Source organism: Corythoichthys intestinalis, chromosome 16 (assembly GCF_030265065.1).
Source record: "Corythoichthys intestinalis isolate RoL2023-P3 chromosome 16, ASM3026506v1, whole genome shotgun sequence".
NCBI lineage: Eukaryota > Metazoa > Chordata > Actinopteri > Syngnathiformes > Syngnathidae > Corythoichthys > Corythoichthys intestinalis.
Window position 1 is genome coordinate 21,552,603 of NC_080410.1, and position 20,838 is coordinate 21,573,440.

A 20,838-nucleotide genomic window follows, 5' to 3' on the forward strand; every position below is an offset into this window, starting at 1 on the left:
TTTCTAATCTAAACAGCATGTACACCAGACTGAGGTGGCGAATGTGGACAAAAAACAAATGGCTGACATGTTTTTGCAGACAAAAACAGGCTCATTGTCACATGAAGTTAAAGGAATTCATGGGATGTTCCTTTGAAAACAAATCCTGTCTATGGTTGTGTAGTGCGGGGTTGCGTGTGTGTATGTGCGCGTGTGTGTTTCTGTGTGACACTGTGGGTATGCGTGATATCCATGTGCACGTTTTGAGGCATGCTGCATTCATGTGAGCAGAACGAAAACGGGTTTTTCCCAATCACCTCCAACTGTTTCTTCTGCTCGCATTCTACACGTCATGTCCTATTGCTAACAATGACAACCTATTTTGCTGACGTTGAGGGAAAAGCAACATTTGCCTGATTTTTTTTTTTTTTTTTTTTTTTGTTTTTTTTTGTTTTTTTTTTTTTTTGGTGCTAACATTGACAGGGCGTCTATTTGGTACCTGAGCTTTCAGTGAAAAATTACCCGACATCCTCCATCACTTATAACCACCACAATCACACTGTAATTTATAGAAACTATCACTACTATAGAAAAACACAATATGCCAGTGCACAACAGTGCCAAATACAGTACATAATGTGGAGTGGTTCATAGTAATTTTATAGGGCTGAACGGGATGGAAAAAAGCTGACATTGCGACTTTTTGGGGGTTTGCGATATATTGATATATATTGCAATATTAAAAGTAGAAGAATTTTCACCAGATGACTTGAATAGTTCTGTTTGGGAAGATTACTGTATTGCATTCAGCATTTTATTAGATTGTTTCCCTTGTTTTTCTCTTCATTCATCCTTGTATTCTTCTTACTGTGGTAATATCGCCAAAGAAATCGCCAGCTTCGTCAGGTTTTTATCATTTATTTCAGAACTTATCCAACACAAAACGACTACTGTCCGCCGCAGTTGACGGTGTCCTCAAGAAAACATTGAAAGTAAACTCAACCTCACCGCTCCCTCTCTCTGTCACGTCAGCCGCGCGTTGCGTTCAGGTACAGCAAAAAAACATCTGCAACATTAGAACCCGATTCGTTTTATTATTAGAGGAATTATTATTGTTACAATATTATTATATTATTATTCTGATTTTTATTTATAATTTATTTGTTTTGCTATGTGTAATTGCCATTTGTAATAGTATCAGCAGTATTATCAAGGATTTAGTGTAGGTTTTTGGGCTGTGGAACGAATTTATAGAATTTTAATGTATGCTTATGGGAGAATCCTGCTCGACATACGACCATTTCGATTTACAAACAAGGTCCTGGAACGAATTAACTTCGTATGTAGAGGTGCCACTGTATTTGTTAGCAATTGCTGCTAGGCCGGTCAACCTCCCGTTTGTCCCTAATAGTAAATGCATGGAAATAGTATACGAACGAGATTTTTACTGAGCTAAACCTACCAATTCTGTCCGAAAATGATGTCGCTGGTGCCGAATTCACTGGTAAAGATGTGGAAGAACATCTAAATGTTCAGTTAAAGAGATGGCTTGAGTGTCGAGGACTGAAAAATAGTGTTTGGCATCGACCATCGAGCATCGATGGGACCCAATTCTAACACTTCGATGCAGTTCGAACTTTAAAATTTCGATTCCATGTTTCCATGCCTTGACCGCCGAGCGTGAAAAAATTGCTGCTAAAAACCACGAAGAAGAAGCCATAAGAAGCGCGTGTTTGTGCATTGCAACTTGATTACAACCATGGACACTGTGCGGCAGCGCTCAGAAGTTAAAATTAACAGTATTTAAAGCATTTTTGTTTTAGAATCTGTTGTGTTGCTTATTTAGAAAGAAGCAGCCATATGAAGTATTCGATTACTTTTTTAATGAACTCGTAGCAGTGAAAACCTAGCATCACAACACATAGCATCCTAGCCAGACGCTCTCATCTCTTCTTCTCCGCATAATACGTACACACTCCTACAGCGCCACTCACTGGCCTAACTGGTATTGTCAAAACATAAACATTGCATGCGCCTGTAAACACAACAGAATCGTTTTTACAAATAAGGAAACCTTATTATTTTGCCTCATCTACATCAAATTATAATCAATTGAAGAATTTATCCTAATGCTTCGTCGTAGCTCCAGGCTAAGGTACATGTATGGCAAAAGAATATGTATAAATGTTTTCTCTGTGAGCTTTTGAAAAATAAACATCTTTGTAAAAGTGCACTCCTGTGGAAAGAAATGTCATCACATTCACGTTCAAAAACTGATATTTATATACAAGTTAGAAAGAGCGGTGTGGGAGTTCATATAATTCATAAATTTCAAATTAATTGTATAATAAAAAAAATAATAAAATAATAATAATACATTTTAAATTCATATTATTTAACAAAAAAAATGAGAAAACATTAATACAAACTAATACATTTTTAAACTATAAATTTTTTTACCCTGCCTTTTTTTTTTTTTTGACCCTTTTTTTTGACCCTGCCTCTTGAAGGAATCGAAATCGGGAATCGTTCGGAATCGGAACCGGAATCGTTCAATTTCAAACGATGCCCAACCCTACTGAAAAAGAGCTGATCCAGAGTTAGCTTTTTTGTCGACACACTTCTCTTGTGTGCATTGCTTTACGCCACTAACAATGACATTCTCCTGTTTCAACAATCTATCCTTTAACACCATATGTCCTGTCTTTCTTATATATTATATTCTCTGGTTGTCTTAGGTCTCTGACCGTTCTTGGGGGCAATTTACATTGCTATTTTTATGTAGCGATCGCAAATGCTACTCAGTGACACCCACCGAACACTTTTAATTTTTTCATTAATAACAAAGCTTAGTTCTATAATTTATTTACACTTGCCCCTTACTAAAGTTGTTTTTTTTTTACAACAGAAAAGGTAACAATGGCAGTCAGATACCATTTTTTTAAAAATTCAGGTCATTCATTGTCAGACAGAAGCAGCACGGCAAAACGCCACGCTAAGGAAAAAAGTTAAAATATCAAAATGGCTTACCTCTTCGTCCTCTGTAGGACCATGGCCCCCAACAAAATGTTTACTGCATATGAAGTGTGAATGGCTTCATCTTGCTGGCGTTAAACTGGTCTTTTGGACGTCCGCGCAAGTTGATCCATTCTTCACATTTTTTCCTCCAAGTTTTTGGTTTCGGGAAACGTATGAAGAAAACATCCTTTATTTGTCGTAATGTCTAGAGTCGTTTCTACAAGTTCCATAGCAGCCGTGTTTGATCGGCGTGTTCTTTTTTGAAAGATTACTGGAGAAAACAAGCAGAAATAACATCGATTGTATGCTAGGGCGTGTCTATGTTGACCCACTTCCGCGTTACGATGGCGACATTAAGGTCTAAAAATAGCATTCGGTACAATGCGGTACGCTATTCTAAAGGCCCTGGGCAGATTAGATTGGTGTGGCAACCACTGAGCTCTGAGGCTGAAATCTGATCAGCCAAGAAATCCACTATAAATAAACCTGAAGCAGAGTAGCCAAGAAATGCTTTCAAATGAACATTTTTTTAATTATTTCTTTTCTGCTAAAATGTATTGACGATTGTAAACATGCTGTTTTTGTCAAAGATATTCTACTGTACTATATAGCACTTAATTTTTTACATTTATGAGATGAGCCCAAACTTGCTTTGATTAGGCTAGTCAATGTCTTAATGGGAAAGACCTCTGTATTAAAATAATGGTATCATAAAGCATGACGCTTTCAACCACTGTAGGTCAAAACAAAACAAACTACGTGGTTACAGCATTGAATTTCAATTTCAATTCATTTGGTGTTGGTCATTAGTTCACAAATCGCACACAATGTTGTTTTCGCCCTGCGCTTTCTCAGCAAACACTCGTGTTTAAGCTTCCAGAGATCTAACCTGTGACTGATGATAGATGGCGACCAAGACAGCAGAGACCCCAGGGGGTGATTGGTGGGGTGCGACGAGTCACGAGGGGCAGACAGAGGTTACACTGCCTCATATCCCCCCACCACCCCCAACCTACGCACATAATAACTCCCAGCTGTGCAGTGTTTATTCAAGAGGAGTTCCATTGCTTTTCCCCCTCTGGAAAGTTCTGTCATGTTACTGAATCTCTCATTTTATCTCACATGTCTTCAATTGCTCTTTGCTCTTTCTCTTTGGGAACGATCCGAGTCCTCTTGCTGCATCTGAGGCACTTTGCTTCCCACACACTGTCCCTTCCTCTTTACAGTCTTCCTTCCTGTGCTACATATTTCTACTATTTGTTCTAAATAGCCCAATTCCCAGTTTTCAAAGCACAAAAGATTTTATATTCCCTCTCTCCTGTGGAAGATCCGCCCCTACTTTCCAGTCCTGGCACGGCCACTTTTACTCAGGATAAGCAGAACCCGAAAGGATTCATGAGCCTGAAATGGAACCATATGTCGCCATTTGTGTTATAAGAGGAACGAGAGGCAATGCTGTTTTGCATTTGTGATAACCGCACAGGAAGTTTTAGGTTTTGGGGAATATGATGAAATGTTTTAAGCCCCCTTTTATTACGTGGGCAGTATTTTCACCAAGCGAGACAATTCAATATGGTTTCTGCTAGGCCTGCACGATATATCGTTTGAACACCGCTATCGCATGTGCGCAATAGTCACATCGCAGGATGTGCAATTGTTTTTCTTTCCTTTAACATATTAACTTTGGTTTTACTTCATAAAAGCAGCAGATGTGCAGCATTATATAAATTAGGAATGTCCCCAATCCAATCGCGCCATGTTTCAGGGGATCGGAATCGGTGAAAAGGATTGGGTTTTTAATTTTTAAAAAATATATTCATGTTTTTCTGCTTCATGCTCATATAGCGCCACAGCCTCTCACCCTCCCTCCTGCTAAGCAGTACAGTCAAACTGTTTTTCTTGGTCATCAGTACAGCTGCCATTTGGTACTTAACGTTACCGATGATTGACAGTTTTGTAGCTTTGATCCGGCCAGAGAAGCTTCGGTAGCTCTGTGATCAAATGCACAAATGTGTTAATCATCATTAAACTTGCAGCCCAGTTTGGAGTGTGCTGTGCCAACTCATTCATTGTGAAAGTGAGAGGTTGTTCTCGGCATTGGAGCAAATTTGAGTGGACTCACTCAATGAGGTATTTAATAAAGACAAGTAGTTTTCTACGTTATTTGTTTGAAAATAATTCACAATATCATATTGGCACGGTGGGACAGTGGTTAGCACGTCACAGTTCTGTGATGATCACAGTGTAATTTCGGCCTACCTGTGTGGAGTTTGCATGTTCTTCCCATGCCTGCGTGGGTTTGTGGAGTTTGAATTAGGGGTGTGACAAAGTATTGAAATAGTGATACAGTGCCCTCCATAATTATTGGCACCCCTGAAAAAGATGTGTTTTTTAGCTTCTAATATATATATATATTTTTCAAATAATATGGGACCTTAATAGAAAAAAAAGAGAAAAATCCAACCTTCAATATAAGTGCATTCATTCAGTGGGGGAAAAAATCCCACATAAAGACATAACTATTTGACATCACATAATGTGTGTCACAATTATTAGCACCCCTGGTGTTAATACTTTGTACAATCCCCTTTTGCCAACAAAACAAGGTCTGGGGACTGAGCTGGCCATGGGGGAGCTTGCTTTTGTGTCTGGTGAACCATTTCTGTGTAGATTTGGCCATATGTTTAGGGTCATTGTCTTGCTGAAAGACCCAGTGACGACCCATCTTCAGCTTTCGGGCAGAGGGCAACAAATTTTGATTTAAAATGTCCTGGTTTTTCAAAGCATTCATGATGCCATGCACCCTAACAAGGTTCCGAGGGCCTTTGGAAGCGAAACAGCCCCACAGCATCACTGACCCACCCCCATACTTCACAGTGGGTATGAGGTGCTTTTCAGCATGTGCATCTTTCGTGGCACACCAGACCCACTTAGAGTGTTTGTTGCCAAAAAGCTAAATCTTGGTCTCACACAAAAATACACATGGTCCCAGGCTTCAACTGGGACCGTGCTTTGCTTTTTCCATTAAGGTCCCATATTATTTGAATTAAAAAAAAATATTAGAAGCTAAAAACCACATCTTTTTCAGAGGAGCCAATAATTATGGAGGGCACTGTATATCGTGATACTTTGTATCCCAAAAGGTTATCGATATGCTCCTGTCAAGAATCGAGATATCGTTTTAAAAAGGTGTCAAAGTTTTTTTTTTGTTTTTTGTTTTTTTTAAAAAGGGAACCATCAAGTTGCTACCAAAATCTTCCACCATAATAGTGTCTCAGTTAACTCTAAGGCTGCCATTGACGGTGCTCGACGCCCAATCCATTTGGACTGGGAACGTTCGTTCATTCAAAACCAGAGCATTCACAGTCATTTGGTCTGATTTTCGGGGCATTTACAGGTCACTTGCTGTTCATTTTGGGGCATTTACAGGTCATTTCCTGTTGAGTTTGAGTCACTGCCTATTCATTTGGGTGATTCCCAGGTCACGTCCTGTTCTGTAACTCAAAATAAACTCAAAATAAACAGGAGGTGACCCATGAAATACCCCAAAATCAACAGGAAGTAACTGAAAATCAACAGGTAAATGATCTTAAATGGCCCAAAATTACCTCATTACCTGGCATTTGCTGCCACTGACGGCCATAGACGTTCAATCCATTTGAAGTGGGAGGGATGGCAGCGAATGATGTTCATTCACTGCCACCCTCCCGGTTCAAATGGATTGGACGTTTACTAGTGATAAACTCATTCCAATTCACAGCAGAAACTTGTTTTTCTGTTTATTAGTTGTTTGTAGAAAATCCTAGAATGACTTCCTGACCAATGTATCGATAATCGTTGTATCGCCATATCGTTAGATCATCGTTATTGTGAGCTTTGTATCGCAAATCGCATCGTATCGTGTGGTACCAAGAGGTTCCCAATCCTAGTTTGCATGTTCTTCCCATGCCTGCGTGTTTTCTGCGGGTTCCTGCCTCATCCCAAAAAAACCTGCATAGTATGCTGATTGAACACTCCAAATCCAAATCCCATGAGTGTGTGCATGAATGGTTGTGTGACTGTATGTGCCATGCGACTGGCTGGCAACCTGTTCAGGCCCGCTTTCTGCCTAGAATTTGCTGTGATAAGCTCCGCAACCCTCGTGAGGATAAGTTCTTCAGAAGATGAATGAATGATTATATGTATGAATGTATATGTATATATGAATTATATGAATGTTATGGAGAGTAATTAAAAGTATGGCGTTAAAAGGTGATGCAATGAAAAATGTAGGTGTGCCTACATTTTGTGCTGGTGCACCTTAAGAAAAAATTTTGGTGCAATCAGTGCAACCAAAGCAAAAAGTAAGTGTTGGCAATTGGCATTAGCAATATACAGTGCCTTGCAAAAGTATCCGGCCCCCTTGAACCTTGCAACCTTTCGCCACATTTCAGGCTTCAAACATAAAGATATACAATTTTAATTTTTTGTCAAGAATCAACAACAAGTGGGACACAATCGTGAAGTGGAACAAAATTTATTGGATAATTTAAACTTTTTTAACAAATAAAAAACTGAAAAGTGGGGCGTGCAATATTATTCGGCCCCCTTGCGTTAATACTTTGTAGCGCCACCCTTTGCTCCAATTACAGCTGCAAGTCGCTTGGGGTATGTTTCTATCAGTTTTGCACATCGAGAGACTGACATTCTTGCCCATTCTTTCTTGCAAAACAGCTCGAGCTCAGTGAGGTTGGATGGAGAGTGTTTGTGAACAGCAGTCTTCAGCTCTTTCCACAGATTCTCGATTGGATTCAGGTCTGGACTTTGACTTGGCCATTCTAACACCTGGATACATTTATTTTTGAACCATTCCATTGTAGATTTGGCTTTATGTTTTGGATCATTGTCCTGTTGGAAGATAAATCTCCGTCCCAGTCTCAGGTCTTGTGCAGATACCAACAGGTTTTCTTCCAGAATGTTCCTGTATTTGGCTGCATCCATCTTCCCGTCAATTTTAACCATCTTCCCTGTCCCTGCTGAAGAAAAGCAGGCCCAAACCATGATGCTGCCACCACCATGTTTGACAGTGGGGATGGTGTGTTCAGGGTGATGAGCTGTGTTGCTTTTACGCCAAACATATCGTTTTGCATTGTGGCCAAAAAGTTCAATTTTGGTTTCATCTGACCAGAGCACCTTCTTCCACATGTTTGGTGTGTCTCCCAGGTGGCTTGTGGCAAACTTTAAACGAGACTTTTTATGGATATCTTTGAGAAATGGCTTTCTTCTTGCCACTCTTCCATAAAGGCCAGATTTGTGCAGTGTACGACTGATTGTTGTCCTATGGACAGACTCTCCCATCTCAGCTGTAGATCTCTGCAGTTCATCCAGAGTGATCATGGGCCTCTTGGCTGCATCTCTGATCAGTTTTCTCCTTGTTTGAGAAGAAAGTTTGGAAGGACGGCCGGGTCTTGGTAGATCTGCAGTGGTCTGATGCTCCTTCCATTTCAATATGATGGCTTGCACAGTGCTCCTTGAGATGTTTAAAGCTTGGGAAATCTTTTTGTATCCAAATCCGGCTTTAAACTTCTCCACAACAGTATCTCGGACCTGCCTGGTGTGTTCCTTGGTTTTCATAATGCTCTCTGCACTTTAAACAGAACCCTGAGACTATCACAGAGCAGGTGCATTTATACGGAGACTTGATTACACACAGGTGGATTCTATTTATCATCATCGGTCATTTAGGACAACATTGGATCATTCAGAGATCCTCACTGAACTTCTGGAGTGAGTTTGCTGCACTGAAAGTAAAGGGGCCGAATAATATTGCACGCCCCACTTTTCAGTTTTTTATTTGTTAAAAAAGTTTAAATAATCCAATAAATGTTGTTCCACTTCACGATTGTGTCCCACTTGTTGTTGATTCTTGACAAAAAAATTAAATTAAATATCTTTATGTTTGAAGTCTGAAATGTGGCGAAAGGTTGCAAGATTCAAGGGGGCCGAATACTTTTGCAAGGCATTGTATATCGGAATGTAAATTTTTTTCTAATATCGTTCAGGCCTATCACAAACAAAGTCAAGTTATCTGGTGAAAATTCTTCTAGTTTTAATATCGCAACATATCGCAACCGCCCCCCCTAAAAAATCGGAATGATAGTTTTTTTTCAATATCGTTCAGGCCTAGTTTCTGCACCATCCAAAGTTGTATGGGGTGCCAAAAATAAATGATCCCTACTTGTGACGTTTATGCTATTAAGGTTAATGTGCCGGGATATGTATTTTGCAAACTTGACAAAAGTCTATACTTCCGTTTTTACAGCAGTACTTACCTGATCATGTAGGATACTATTGTATTACAGTATATAGAGCTTCATATCACTAAATTTTTCAAAAATAACACCACCTCCTCGCCACGTAAAATTGTAAATTTGCACATATTTCAAGATAAATATAACTTTTTTTTTAGTAGGGTCGCTTTTCTAGTTGAAATTTACTTGTAATATTCTGACTGCTTTCTTGTAGAATTACTTATATTTAAACTTTTCAGTTAAACATTTTTACTACCTTCATCATATTTCTACATTTGTCTGATAATATTACAGTAAATATATTTGAATATAATTTGAATATATATATATATATATATATATATATATATATATATATATATAGGTTTAATATTCCTTTATGATGATTAAACTACAAATAAATTTATTCATATGACATCACATTAACCATTTACTATTATTTTGTGGTATTCTTACTTTGTCTATTCATCATATTTCAAATCATCCTGTCCTATTTCTATGATGTCTACTATAAAAAAAATAATAATAATTTTAAAAAAGTGTATACTATAATAAAATAAAGTGAATAATATAATACTGTACTGTATAATGGTGTACTACTCCAGATATCGTTTCACAGACTTCATAAAGGGAGCTGCCATTATCACCATCCAGCTATAAACATAAGCCAACCCAATGTTTACTGCTCCAAACCTAAACCATAATGTGCAAAATAGAAGTGAGCTTTGTGGAAATGCAGAAAAAAATCTGTATATACTGGTAGCTTCACCTCAGCAAAAATGAGATTATCAAGTAATATTCTTCACTAATGTACGTCTCCCCCTCCCCCACTGCTGCACTTATTTACAGGGTGCGTAGGCGGTAGAGCAGTGTAATCACAATTATACAAAAATTGCATAAATGTCCTCCTCCGTGTTGGTGGTTATGTCAGTGTAATGCTGCAAATGGACACTCACTCTCAACAAGGAAACTATTAGAATAAAGGACTCCTCTAAATAGAAAAATATGGGAGAATGGATGACAAGATGACTTTATCAGGTTCCACACAGCTGACATAATGACGTGACTCAAAATTTTATAGTATTTGAAGTGGTTTGATACACATTATTAATGATGTTACATTGTAATGTCTTTGTATTACATTGCAATTCAATCAATCAGATGAATATATATTAGTGCTGTCAAATTTATTGCGTTAACGGGCGGTAAGTAATTTTTTAAATTAATCAGGTTAAAATATTTGACGCAATTAACGCATGCACGGAATGACCCGTTCATGTGGTGCCTCAAACAGTTTACAATGACGCCGTTTTAGCACATTGAGAGCGAAAAGGCAGAGAAATGCGAGTGGACACAGGCGTTCATTGGACCGCGTCTTTTATTGGCTTAAGCTTTGGCAACTCTTTCACAACAAATATAAGTATTGTGGCTAAAAACGTGGGGAAGAATGACAGGGGACGATTTTTTTCTTAACACGCTTAATTGAACACAACGCAGAACATGCTGTATACCATTTGCAGCCACAACTGACAGTCATGGTTGTCCAACTTCCTATCATGCATTTGGGCGGAACAGTTAAGTCGCTACGGTATCAGTTAATGAAAGCACAACAAAAATAATATTCCTATCTCTCACAGGAGAAGATTTTTTTCTTAACACGCTTAATTGAACACAACGCAGAACATACTGTATAACATTAACAGCCACGACTGACAGTCATGGTTGCCCAACTTCCCATCATACATTTGGGCGGAACAGTTAAGGTACTACAGCATCCTTTAGTGAAAGTACAACAAGAATAATATTCCTATCTCTCGTAGGAGACAATATTTTTCTTAACCCGCTTAATTGAACACAATGCAGAACATACTGTATTACATTTGCAGCCACCACTGACAGTCATGGTTGCCCAGCTTCCCATCATGCATTTGGGCGGAACAGTTAAGTCGCTACAGTATCATTTAGTGAAAGCACAACAAAAATATTCCTATCTCTCTCCAAAAAAAAAAAAACAATGTTCACAAAAAGAAAAGCGCTCAATGCAAAGAGAACTGGCATTCCCAATCAAAATAGCAATGCAAAATACACATAAAACATACTCAGACTTTGCCTTGACTAGATCTCTAATTAATTTAAAACTCGCCATTGAAACCTTGTGGTGTATTTCAATCACTACCTTATGTAGTTGAAGACACTGTGGAAGAATGGCATGGAGCCTATGTGACGTCCCACTCAGCGACGTCAACAATGGCGAGCTATTAGTTTATTTTTGGATTGAAGATTTTACAAATGTTATTAAAACGAAAACATTAAGAGGGGTTTTCATTTAAAATTACTATAAATTGTACTCAAATTTATCTTTTAAGAACTACAAGTCTTTCTACCCGTGTATCCCTTTAACACAGACATGTCCAAAGTCCGGCCCGGGGGCCAAATGCGGCCCGTGGTCAAATTTCATCTGACCCCCAGCCTCTGTCATAAAATCAATAACTTTTGGCCCGCACACAGACTTAATAAATTGGTCATCAGTACTGCTACCAGCATATTATTTAGCTTACTCACTAAATGCTGCTCCTCATTTACCCACTAAAAGGCAGCAACACTCTAAACAAGATTACTCCATTTGACCCTTTACTTGCAATTTTCTAAAATAGCGACAATCAACAAAAAAAAGTTCGATGGTAGACGCTTCAAGGATAGGCGGAAATTGGACTATTTCTTCACTAAAATATGCAACAACTGTGTTTGCCTCATTTGAAGTCGCTGTTTTTAAAGAGTTCTATGTGAGGCGATATTACCAAACAAGACACGCTGACATGTACGACAAACGCAGTGAGAAATTGAAGCAACTTGAAGCTAGTTTAATTTCAGAGCAGCAGTATTTCGCTAGATCCCGAGAGTCGAAAGAGTACTCCACAAAGTCTAGTTGCGAGATTGTTAAAATTATTACCGGTAATTAAAAAAATAATAAAGCAAATGTGACACACAGAATGGCTTGCTAAAATTTGCTTAAGTATATTGTTCTTCGTAAAGGACGTCAGCCAAGGTCGGCCCCCCACATTTTCACCACACCGAATCTGGCCCCCTTTGCAAAAAGTTTGGACATCCCTGCTTTAACAGAAAGAATGTTAATAATGTTAATGCTATCTTGTGGATTTATTGTTATAATACACAAATACAGAACTTATGTACAGTATGTTGAATGTTTATGTCCGTCTTATGTCCTATCTTTCCATTCCAACAATAACGTACAGAAAAATATGGCATATTTTAGAGATGGTTTGGATTGCGATTAATTACAATGAATTAATTTTTAAGATGTGAATAACCTGATTAAAAATCTTAATCGTTTGACAGCAGTGACTTGCAGTTCCACTCTGAGACCCCCAATATGGCCAAATTTTAAAATTGTCCTATATGCATGTGTGATACCTCATTGGAAAGCTTTTCTAAAAATTAAACATTTTTTTAAAAAAACAACAAATTTTTTAAACAGCAAAACCCTAACTGGGTGCGAGAGCACGCGAGAGCATAATTCAAGACGCCATGATTTTAACGAGATATTGCGTACTTACCTCTTTTCGATCCAAAAACTATATGTAGCCTGTACCACCGGGTGTCAAGACACAGCTGTGAATGGCCATAACCAGATTTTTGGCATCAAGGGGTGGTCGAGATTTTCGTTTTAATATATTTACCCTTTTAAACTTTTTTTTTTCCGATTTTTCTTTGTTTGGATCGATTATTTATCATCTAACATATCGGAGAAAATGCGACAGTAACAAAAAAAAAATACAATTAAGCGATAGGTATAAGGAAGATATCCGTGACTTTTTTACAGACGCAAGTTTTTTCATTGTGACGTAATTTGTTTAACAGTTTAAAATATGCGAATGAATAAATTTTGAAATCGTTTTTTTTTTTTTTTTAAACGAAATATTAGACATCGATTAATGATTCTAAGCTAAAAATGACAGACATTTTGAATAATGAATATATTACCTTCGTTTTATGGCTGGGTTGAAACAAAAGCGGTTGCGCGACGTCTGTAAACAGGGGTTTCCAGGGTAAAACGGACAAATTAAAAATACTTCGGGGGCTTAATGCGTCACGAATCTGCTATGGCAGCATATAGACATATTGTTCTATCAAACACAACAGTTGTTTTGGCTTAAAATACAGTAGTTTCTTTTAAAGAGGAGTGCAAGAGAAGAAACTGTTTTTTCAGTCTTGTCTGTGTTTTCCGCAATATACATATCTGTGGCGCTAACTGTGAATATAAATGTTTCAGGAGGTTTCCATCCGTGCTGTAGTCCCCACTCAGGCACAGTCACGGCTCCATGGTGACCCATCGGAGCTCGCACCACGTCTGTGCCACTTGGTGCGGTCGGAGACGGGCTACGGCTTCAACCTTCACAGTCATCGGTCCAGGCCGGGCCAGTACATCCGCTCGTTGGACACGGGTTCACCTGCAGACCAAGCCGGGCTTCGACCTCAGGATCGAATCATTGAGGTAACAAGAACAGTGTAGCCTGCTTTCATTATTTTAAAGACATCCTTAGTAGTTGTAGATTATTTGCATTTCCTTCTTTCTTTGTGTCATGGTACGATGAACGCCCAATATTTGTGGGGGACTGGGACTGACCTTGGTTTGTACAGTGAAGAAAATAACTATTTGAACACCCTGCTGTTTTGCAAGTTCTGCCACATCAAAATCATGGAGGGGTCTGAAATTTTCATCATAGGTGCATGTTCACTTTGAGAGAAATAATCTAAAAAGAAATCTCCAGAAATCACAAAGTATGATTTTTAAAGATTTTTTTTGAGTGATACAGCTGCAACTAAGTATTTGAACACCTGAGAAAACAAATGTTAATATTTGGTACAGTAGCCTTTGTTTGTAAGAGGTCAAACGTTTCCTATAGTTTTTCACCAGGTTTGCGCACACTGCAGGAGGGATCTTGGCCCACCAATCAATCAGGAGTTCGAGCTCCCTCAAAAGGTTTCCTATTGGGTTTAGGTCTGCAGACTGGCTATGCCATGCTAGAACATTTTTATGCTTCTTATGGAGCCACTCCTTTGTTTTCCTTGCTTTGTGCTTCGAGTCATTGTCATGTTGGAAGACCCAGGCACGACCCATCTTCAATGCTCTGACTGAGGGGGAAGGAGGTTGTTCCCCAAAATGTCACAATCCTGCGCCACAGTCATCCTTTCTTTAATGCAGTGCACTCGTCCTGTCCGATGGGCAGACAAACACCCCCGAGCATGATGCTACCACCCCAATGCTTCACACTAGAGATTGTGTTCTTTTTCCTCCAAACATGGACAGTGGAATTATGACCAAAAAGTTCTATTTTATTCTCATTTGACCACAAAACTTGCTCCCATGACTCCACTGCATCATCCAAATGGTCATTGGCAAACTTAAGACGGGTCTTGACATGTGCTGGTTTAAGCAGAGGGAACCTTCCGTGACATGCATGATTTCAGACCATGATGTCTTAGTGTATTACCAACAATAACCTTGGAAACGGTGGTCCAAGCTCTTTTCAGGTCATTGACCACCTCCTGTCGTGTAGTTCTGTGCTGAGACCCCACGAGGTGATATCTTACATGAGGCTTCACTCCGTTTGAGATTGACATATTTAGCTTCTTCCATTTCCTAATGATTGCTCCAACAGTAGACCTTTGTTCACAAAGCTGCTTGGCAATTGCTCCGCAGCCCTTTCCAACCTTGTGTTTTGTCTCTGGTGTCTTTGGAAGCTCTTTGGTCTTGGCCATGTTACAAGTTTGAGTCTTACTTAATGTATGGGGTAGACAGGGGTCTTTATACTGCTATCGACCTCAAACAAGTACATCCGATTCAGGATAATACATGGATTGGAGATGGACTTTTAATAGGTGGACTAACAGGTCTTTCAGGGTCAGAATTCTAGCAGATAGACTGGTGTTGAAATACTTATTTGCAGCTGTATCACACAAATAAATTGTTTAAAAAATCATGCATTGTTATTACAGGATTTTTCTAAGATAAGGTAAAAATGAAAAATGAATCTACATTGAAACATACAATGAAAATTACAGACTCCTCCATGATTTCTAAGTAGGACAACTTGCAAAATAGCAGGGTTTTCAAATACTTATTTTCTTCACTGTAAGTGCATACAGATGCTATAAGATGGTAGCAAATTACTGTTTATTGCACATGCTGCTCCATTAAATGACTGGCAAGATTGTTCAAAAGTCAGATGTCCAATCCCTTTGAATTCAATTGTATTTGAGGTCTGTCATCGTCAATGGTAGTGAATGAGTTGAAGTAATAACTAAGCATTTGATTGTTTTTAACCTTTATTTTATTGTGGTTGACTTATTAACACTTTTAGTAAGGCATAGTCGCAAGGAGTAATCGATTTTAAAGCGAAACTGACTTTTCTGGTTAAAACGATGTTAAAAACATTCAAACCTTAACCGTATTTTTCGGACTAAAAGTCGCACCTGAGTATACGTCGCACCAGCCATAAAATGCCAAACGAAGAGGGAAAAAAAACATATAAGTCGCACCGGAGTATAAGTCGCATTTTGGGGGGAAATTTACTTGATAAAATCAAACACATAGAACAGATATGTCATCTTGAAAGGAAATTTAATACAAAAATACAATAGAGAACAACATGCTGAATAAGTGTACAGTATGATGTTACATGATTCATGAACAACGAAATGGGAATATACTGTCTTCACCAGGACGCTACAGCTCGGTTCTGGCTATACAGCGAGTTAAACTCCCATATGACGCTGCTGGACGTCCTTTATAATTTGCTGAATCAATTTCGTCCTCGATACCAAACAGGTTCGTATCAACTAAATCAGGGGTGTCCAAACTTTTTGCAAAGGGGGCCAGATTTGATGTGATAAAAATGTGGGGGGGCCGACCTTGGCTGACGTTCTTTACGTAGAACAATATACAGTATTTAAGCAAATTTTAGCAAGCCACTCTCTGTGTCACATTTGCTTTATTATTTTTTTTTTATTAATAATTTCAACAATCTCGCAACTAGCCTTTGTGGTGTTCTCTTTCGACTCTCGGGCTCTTGCAAAATACTGCTGCTGTGAAGTTAAACTACCTTCAAGTTGCTTCAATTTCTCGCTACGTATCTTCCCTGTAATCTTGTTGTACATGTCAGCGTGTCTTGTTTGGTAATATCGCCTCACATTGAACTCTTTAAAAACAGCGACTGTCTCTTTGCAAATAAGGCAGACACAGTTGTTGCGTATTTTAGTGAAGAAATAGTCCAGTTTCCACCTATCCTTGAAGCGTCGGCCGTCGCAGTCATCTTTCTTGTTTTTGTTCATTGTCACCATTTTAGAAAATTGGGAGTAAAGGGTCACACGGGGTAATGTTTCTTAGAGTGCTGCTGCGTTTTAGTGGGTATATGAGGAGCAGCATTTAGTGTGTATGCTGGGAGCAGTACTGCTGACCAAATTATTAAGTCTGTGTGCGGGCCAGATGTTATTGATTTTATGACAGAGGCTGGGGGCCAGATGAAATTTGACCACGGGCCGCATTTGGCCCCCGGGCCGGACTTTGTACATGTCTGACGTAAATAAATGATAATTAGGTGCTATTACAGCAATGACACAAACGGTTAGCATGTGTTCGCTAGCATTAGCACATCGTTCAAACAACATCACAACTGGCTCCAAGTGTCTGATAGCGGGTGGAAAACACACAACAACAACAGAAAAGATGATACACACAGGCGTTGCCTCTGTAGAGATATTTTACAAGCATAAAAAATGAACGTAGGTTCGCAGCCGTGTCTCCCTCTCTCTCTTTCTCCCTCGCCCACTCGCTCAGAGACGCTGCGTAGCTGTCCGTCTTCTTCTGGCATGTGAGCGCTCTTCTTCGCGTAAACAAGTGCAAGTGCGCCCCCACGTGGGCGTGAAAGCACCACAAACTAAAAGCATGCATTTCAATCTAAAGAATTCAATAATACAATTGAACACAAATTGCCAAAGGCAGAACGCGAACGTGGCCATAGCTATTAAGAGTTATTCAGATAACTATAGCATAAAGAACATGCTAACAAGTTTACCAAACCATCAGTGTCACTCCAAAACACCAAAATAACATGTGAAATGATATCACAATGTGTTAATAATTTCACACATAAGTCGCTCCTGAGTATAAGTCGCATCCCCAGCCAAACTATGAAAAAAAACTGCAACTTATAGTCCAGAAAATACGGTACTTTTAATTTTCAAAACCACACCATTTTGGTTTATCTAAGCCACCATAGATTCCTCTGCATTTCAAGTACAACAACAGCCATGGCTACTGGCGATACTGCTACTTTTGCCCAGCCTAACGCCATGAGTAAGTGTATTATCTCATAATATACTTAAAGTATTGATGTATATGAAAAAGGATTGCAATGGATTGTCAACTAAAACATGCAGCCTTGAAATGTTCAACACTTCCTCATTTACTTCTTCTGTACACTTTCATGTAAAACACAAGGGATAAAAGAAAAATTGTACTAATAGACAGTAATATAGCGCCACGCCTGGCTGAGTGTATATTGCACCGCACCACACCACAAGTACATGCATGTGTCTGTTCCGCTGTGTTTGTCTGTCCCTCTGTCTTGTTTTATTATATTAGATTACAGTATCTAAAAACATGCTATGTTTTTTTTTATATACACATAACATATTTTGGCAAAATGCATAGTTTTACATTTGAAAATTGAATCTATATGCACATTGTTCATTGGCCCATTAATGTGTTTGACCTGACGTCTTTTGTAAAGATGAGATGCTCATAAACCTAAGGGATAATTCTGTTTGTTACCTTCACTGGGGTGCATATGTTTTTGTTTAAACAAGGTGATTGTCACCTTGCATATTGTTATTATTAAGGTACAGTTTTGCACTAATCATTCATTTATGAAAGTAAGAAATGTGAAATGTGACAGCACATCACCCTGAGGCTGGCTGCCTCCCTACTTCACCTGGCTGACTTGACTGGCTGGCTGACTAGCTGGTTGGCAGACTGACTTGTTGACAGACTATTTGGTTTACAGACTGACTGAATACCTCTTCTCGTGTTTGATTTTGTTTCAAATGGTACTTTCCTTATGAACGCTTTAATTAAGAACAGAGCTGGAGTCTGTTGTATAAATATAATGCTTTTAACCACGACGAATTGATTGTGTGTATTAACAGAGTTAAATTCACTTTCAGTTCTAAGAACAAATAAGTTAAAAAGCAGACATTCCGAATACTTTGTCATCATTTTTATTTTGCCAAGAAACCGTAATCGATATCGGAAAATCGGGTTTGAGAGAAAATAAAATGGATTTTCTTGTTAGGGAAAATCGAACAGCGCTAACTAGTAGAATGTCTAAAAATATGAAAATTGTTACTTTTTTTTTTTTTTTTTTTTTTTTTTTTAATTAAAAAGCACATGTAAAAACGCCTGCTTAGTTATGATGTGTTTTTTATCATTATGGAGTATCACTACCATAATCACCATCCCAAACTGCAGGGTCCAAACAATAAAGAAAAAAACAGCTGAAATTGAAATGCATTTAGGATAGCCAAACCACACAGCTGATTGAAAGCAGATGTTAGCCCATGCACACACCATTTAAACCAATTACAAGTGCTGGGGTCATGCTTGTGTCTGCCACCAAGACCTGAAATCTGGACTCTGTCTGGACTACGTCAATGTGGAGAGTGAGAGGAAGGCTGGTCGTGTCATATATTGTGTTTTGGGGGGTTAGCAGAGCTATATAGTATCAGGTTCATGAAGGCGGCTGACCGGAGAATTTTCATGATTGCTTAAAGTTAGAGCAATCCCATACAATGTTGCTTGAACGATATGACTGGTTCACCATTTTATAAGGAAGACTTGACCTAAATTGACAATTCAAAATGAATGAATACAAATAGGTTTCACCACATTCAGCACCACGGTGTGTAGTATTTTTAGCAGGAACATGAGAGCTAGATTTAATAGATTGTCCTCCTCCAACAGAAGGTTAAACATAATGTCTCATCATCATTGCCAGTTTACTCTCAGTATTAATCCCTCGTTCCCATGACCTTTGTCGCGTCGGACTCTCTGGCAACAAACATCTTGAAGGGTTCAAAAAGTCTTCATTTAAACAGGGTTAGTTGATATTTTACTGTTGCATTTTTCAAATTTAAAGTGCTTCATTATTTGAAAGTTTGAAACATTCAACCTGAAGCATTTTGATGTGTTTTAAAGTGTATTTGTCAAAACTAAATCAAAAATTTCTTGAGAACAAAGACATTTTTGGGCAGTTGCCTGTGTTTGCCATATGGTACAGTATGTTCATCCCTGCAAATGTACTGTATTTGGACAATCGACATTGTGGTAAATGTTATGATAAATAGGTTTACTCTAGAGCTGAACGATATTGGGAAAAACTGACGTTGCGATTTTTTTGGGTGTTTGCGATATATATTGTGATATTAAAACTAGAAGGATTTTCACCTGACTTGAATAGCTTTGTTTAGGAAGACTTTAGTTGACTCACTATGACCACATTGTATTCATTAGAGATGTCCCGATCCAATCACATGAGCGCAAATCGGGCTGATCGAGCCATTTTTCAGATCGGAATCGATTGAAAAGGATAGGGTTTTTAATTTAAAAAGTATAGTATATTTTTTTCTGCTTCATGCTCGTACAGCCTCCCACCCTCCCTCCTGAAAAGCAGGGCGACCAAATTGTTTTTCTTGGTCACCAGTGCAGCTAGCGTTTGGTAATGAAAGTTAACGATGATTGACAGGTTTGCAGCTTTAATCTGGCCAGAGATGCTTCGGTAATTCTACGATCAAAGGCACAAATGCATTCATCGTTGTTAAGCTTGATACACAATTTGATGTGTACCGTGGCAATTCATTCATTGTGTAAGTGAGAGGCTGTTCTCGGCAGCGTGAGCATCCAAAAAAAAAAAAAAAAATCGGTATCGGATCGGGACTGTATATTGGCAGACTTTCCAAATCAGGTGATTTGGACTCTAACTCGGGTGCAAAAATATGAGCTCGGGACATCCCTAGTATTCATAGACTACTGATTAATCCAGGCTAAGGGGTTTCATCTGTGAATGATGAAGATTGGTGAATATACTAGTTCAAGGGATCCAGGAATCCATTTCACTGCGCAATGGCGTACCGCACGCAGGCTATTTTTAGACCGTGACGTCGCATCGTAAAGCGGAAGTAAAGCCGAAGTGGGACATTATAGACCCGCCCTCGCATTGACACAACGTAATTAGTAGGGTTGTTCCAATCATGTTTTTGTGCTCCCGATCTGATCCCGATCGTTTTAGTTTGAGTATCTGCCGATCCCGATATTTCCCGATCCGATTGCTTTTTTTTTTGCTCCTGATTCAATTCCAATCATTCCCGATAATTTTTCCCGATCATATACATTTTGGCAATGCATTAAAAAAAAAAAATGAATAAAACTCGGACGAATATATACATTCATCATACAGTACATAAGTTCTGTATT

At 38.7% G+C, this 20,838-nt stretch overlaps 1 protein-coding gene across 1 annotated transcript in view; it reads left to right on the forward strand.

The window, feature by feature from the left end:
* The window catches only part of LOC130931882 (Na(+)/H(+) exchange regulatory cofactor NHE-RF2), a 94,659-nt gene that overhangs the window by 50,224 nt on the left and 23,597 nt on the right, over nucleotides 1-20,838 (forward strand). The window contains exon 3 of the mRNA XM_057861067.1: nucleotides 13,579-13,800. Within this exon, the coding sequence (XP_057717050.1) occupies nucleotides 13,579-13,800 (222 nt within the window). The remainder of the gene's footprint in view (nucleotides 1-13,578; nucleotides 13,801-20,838) is intronic.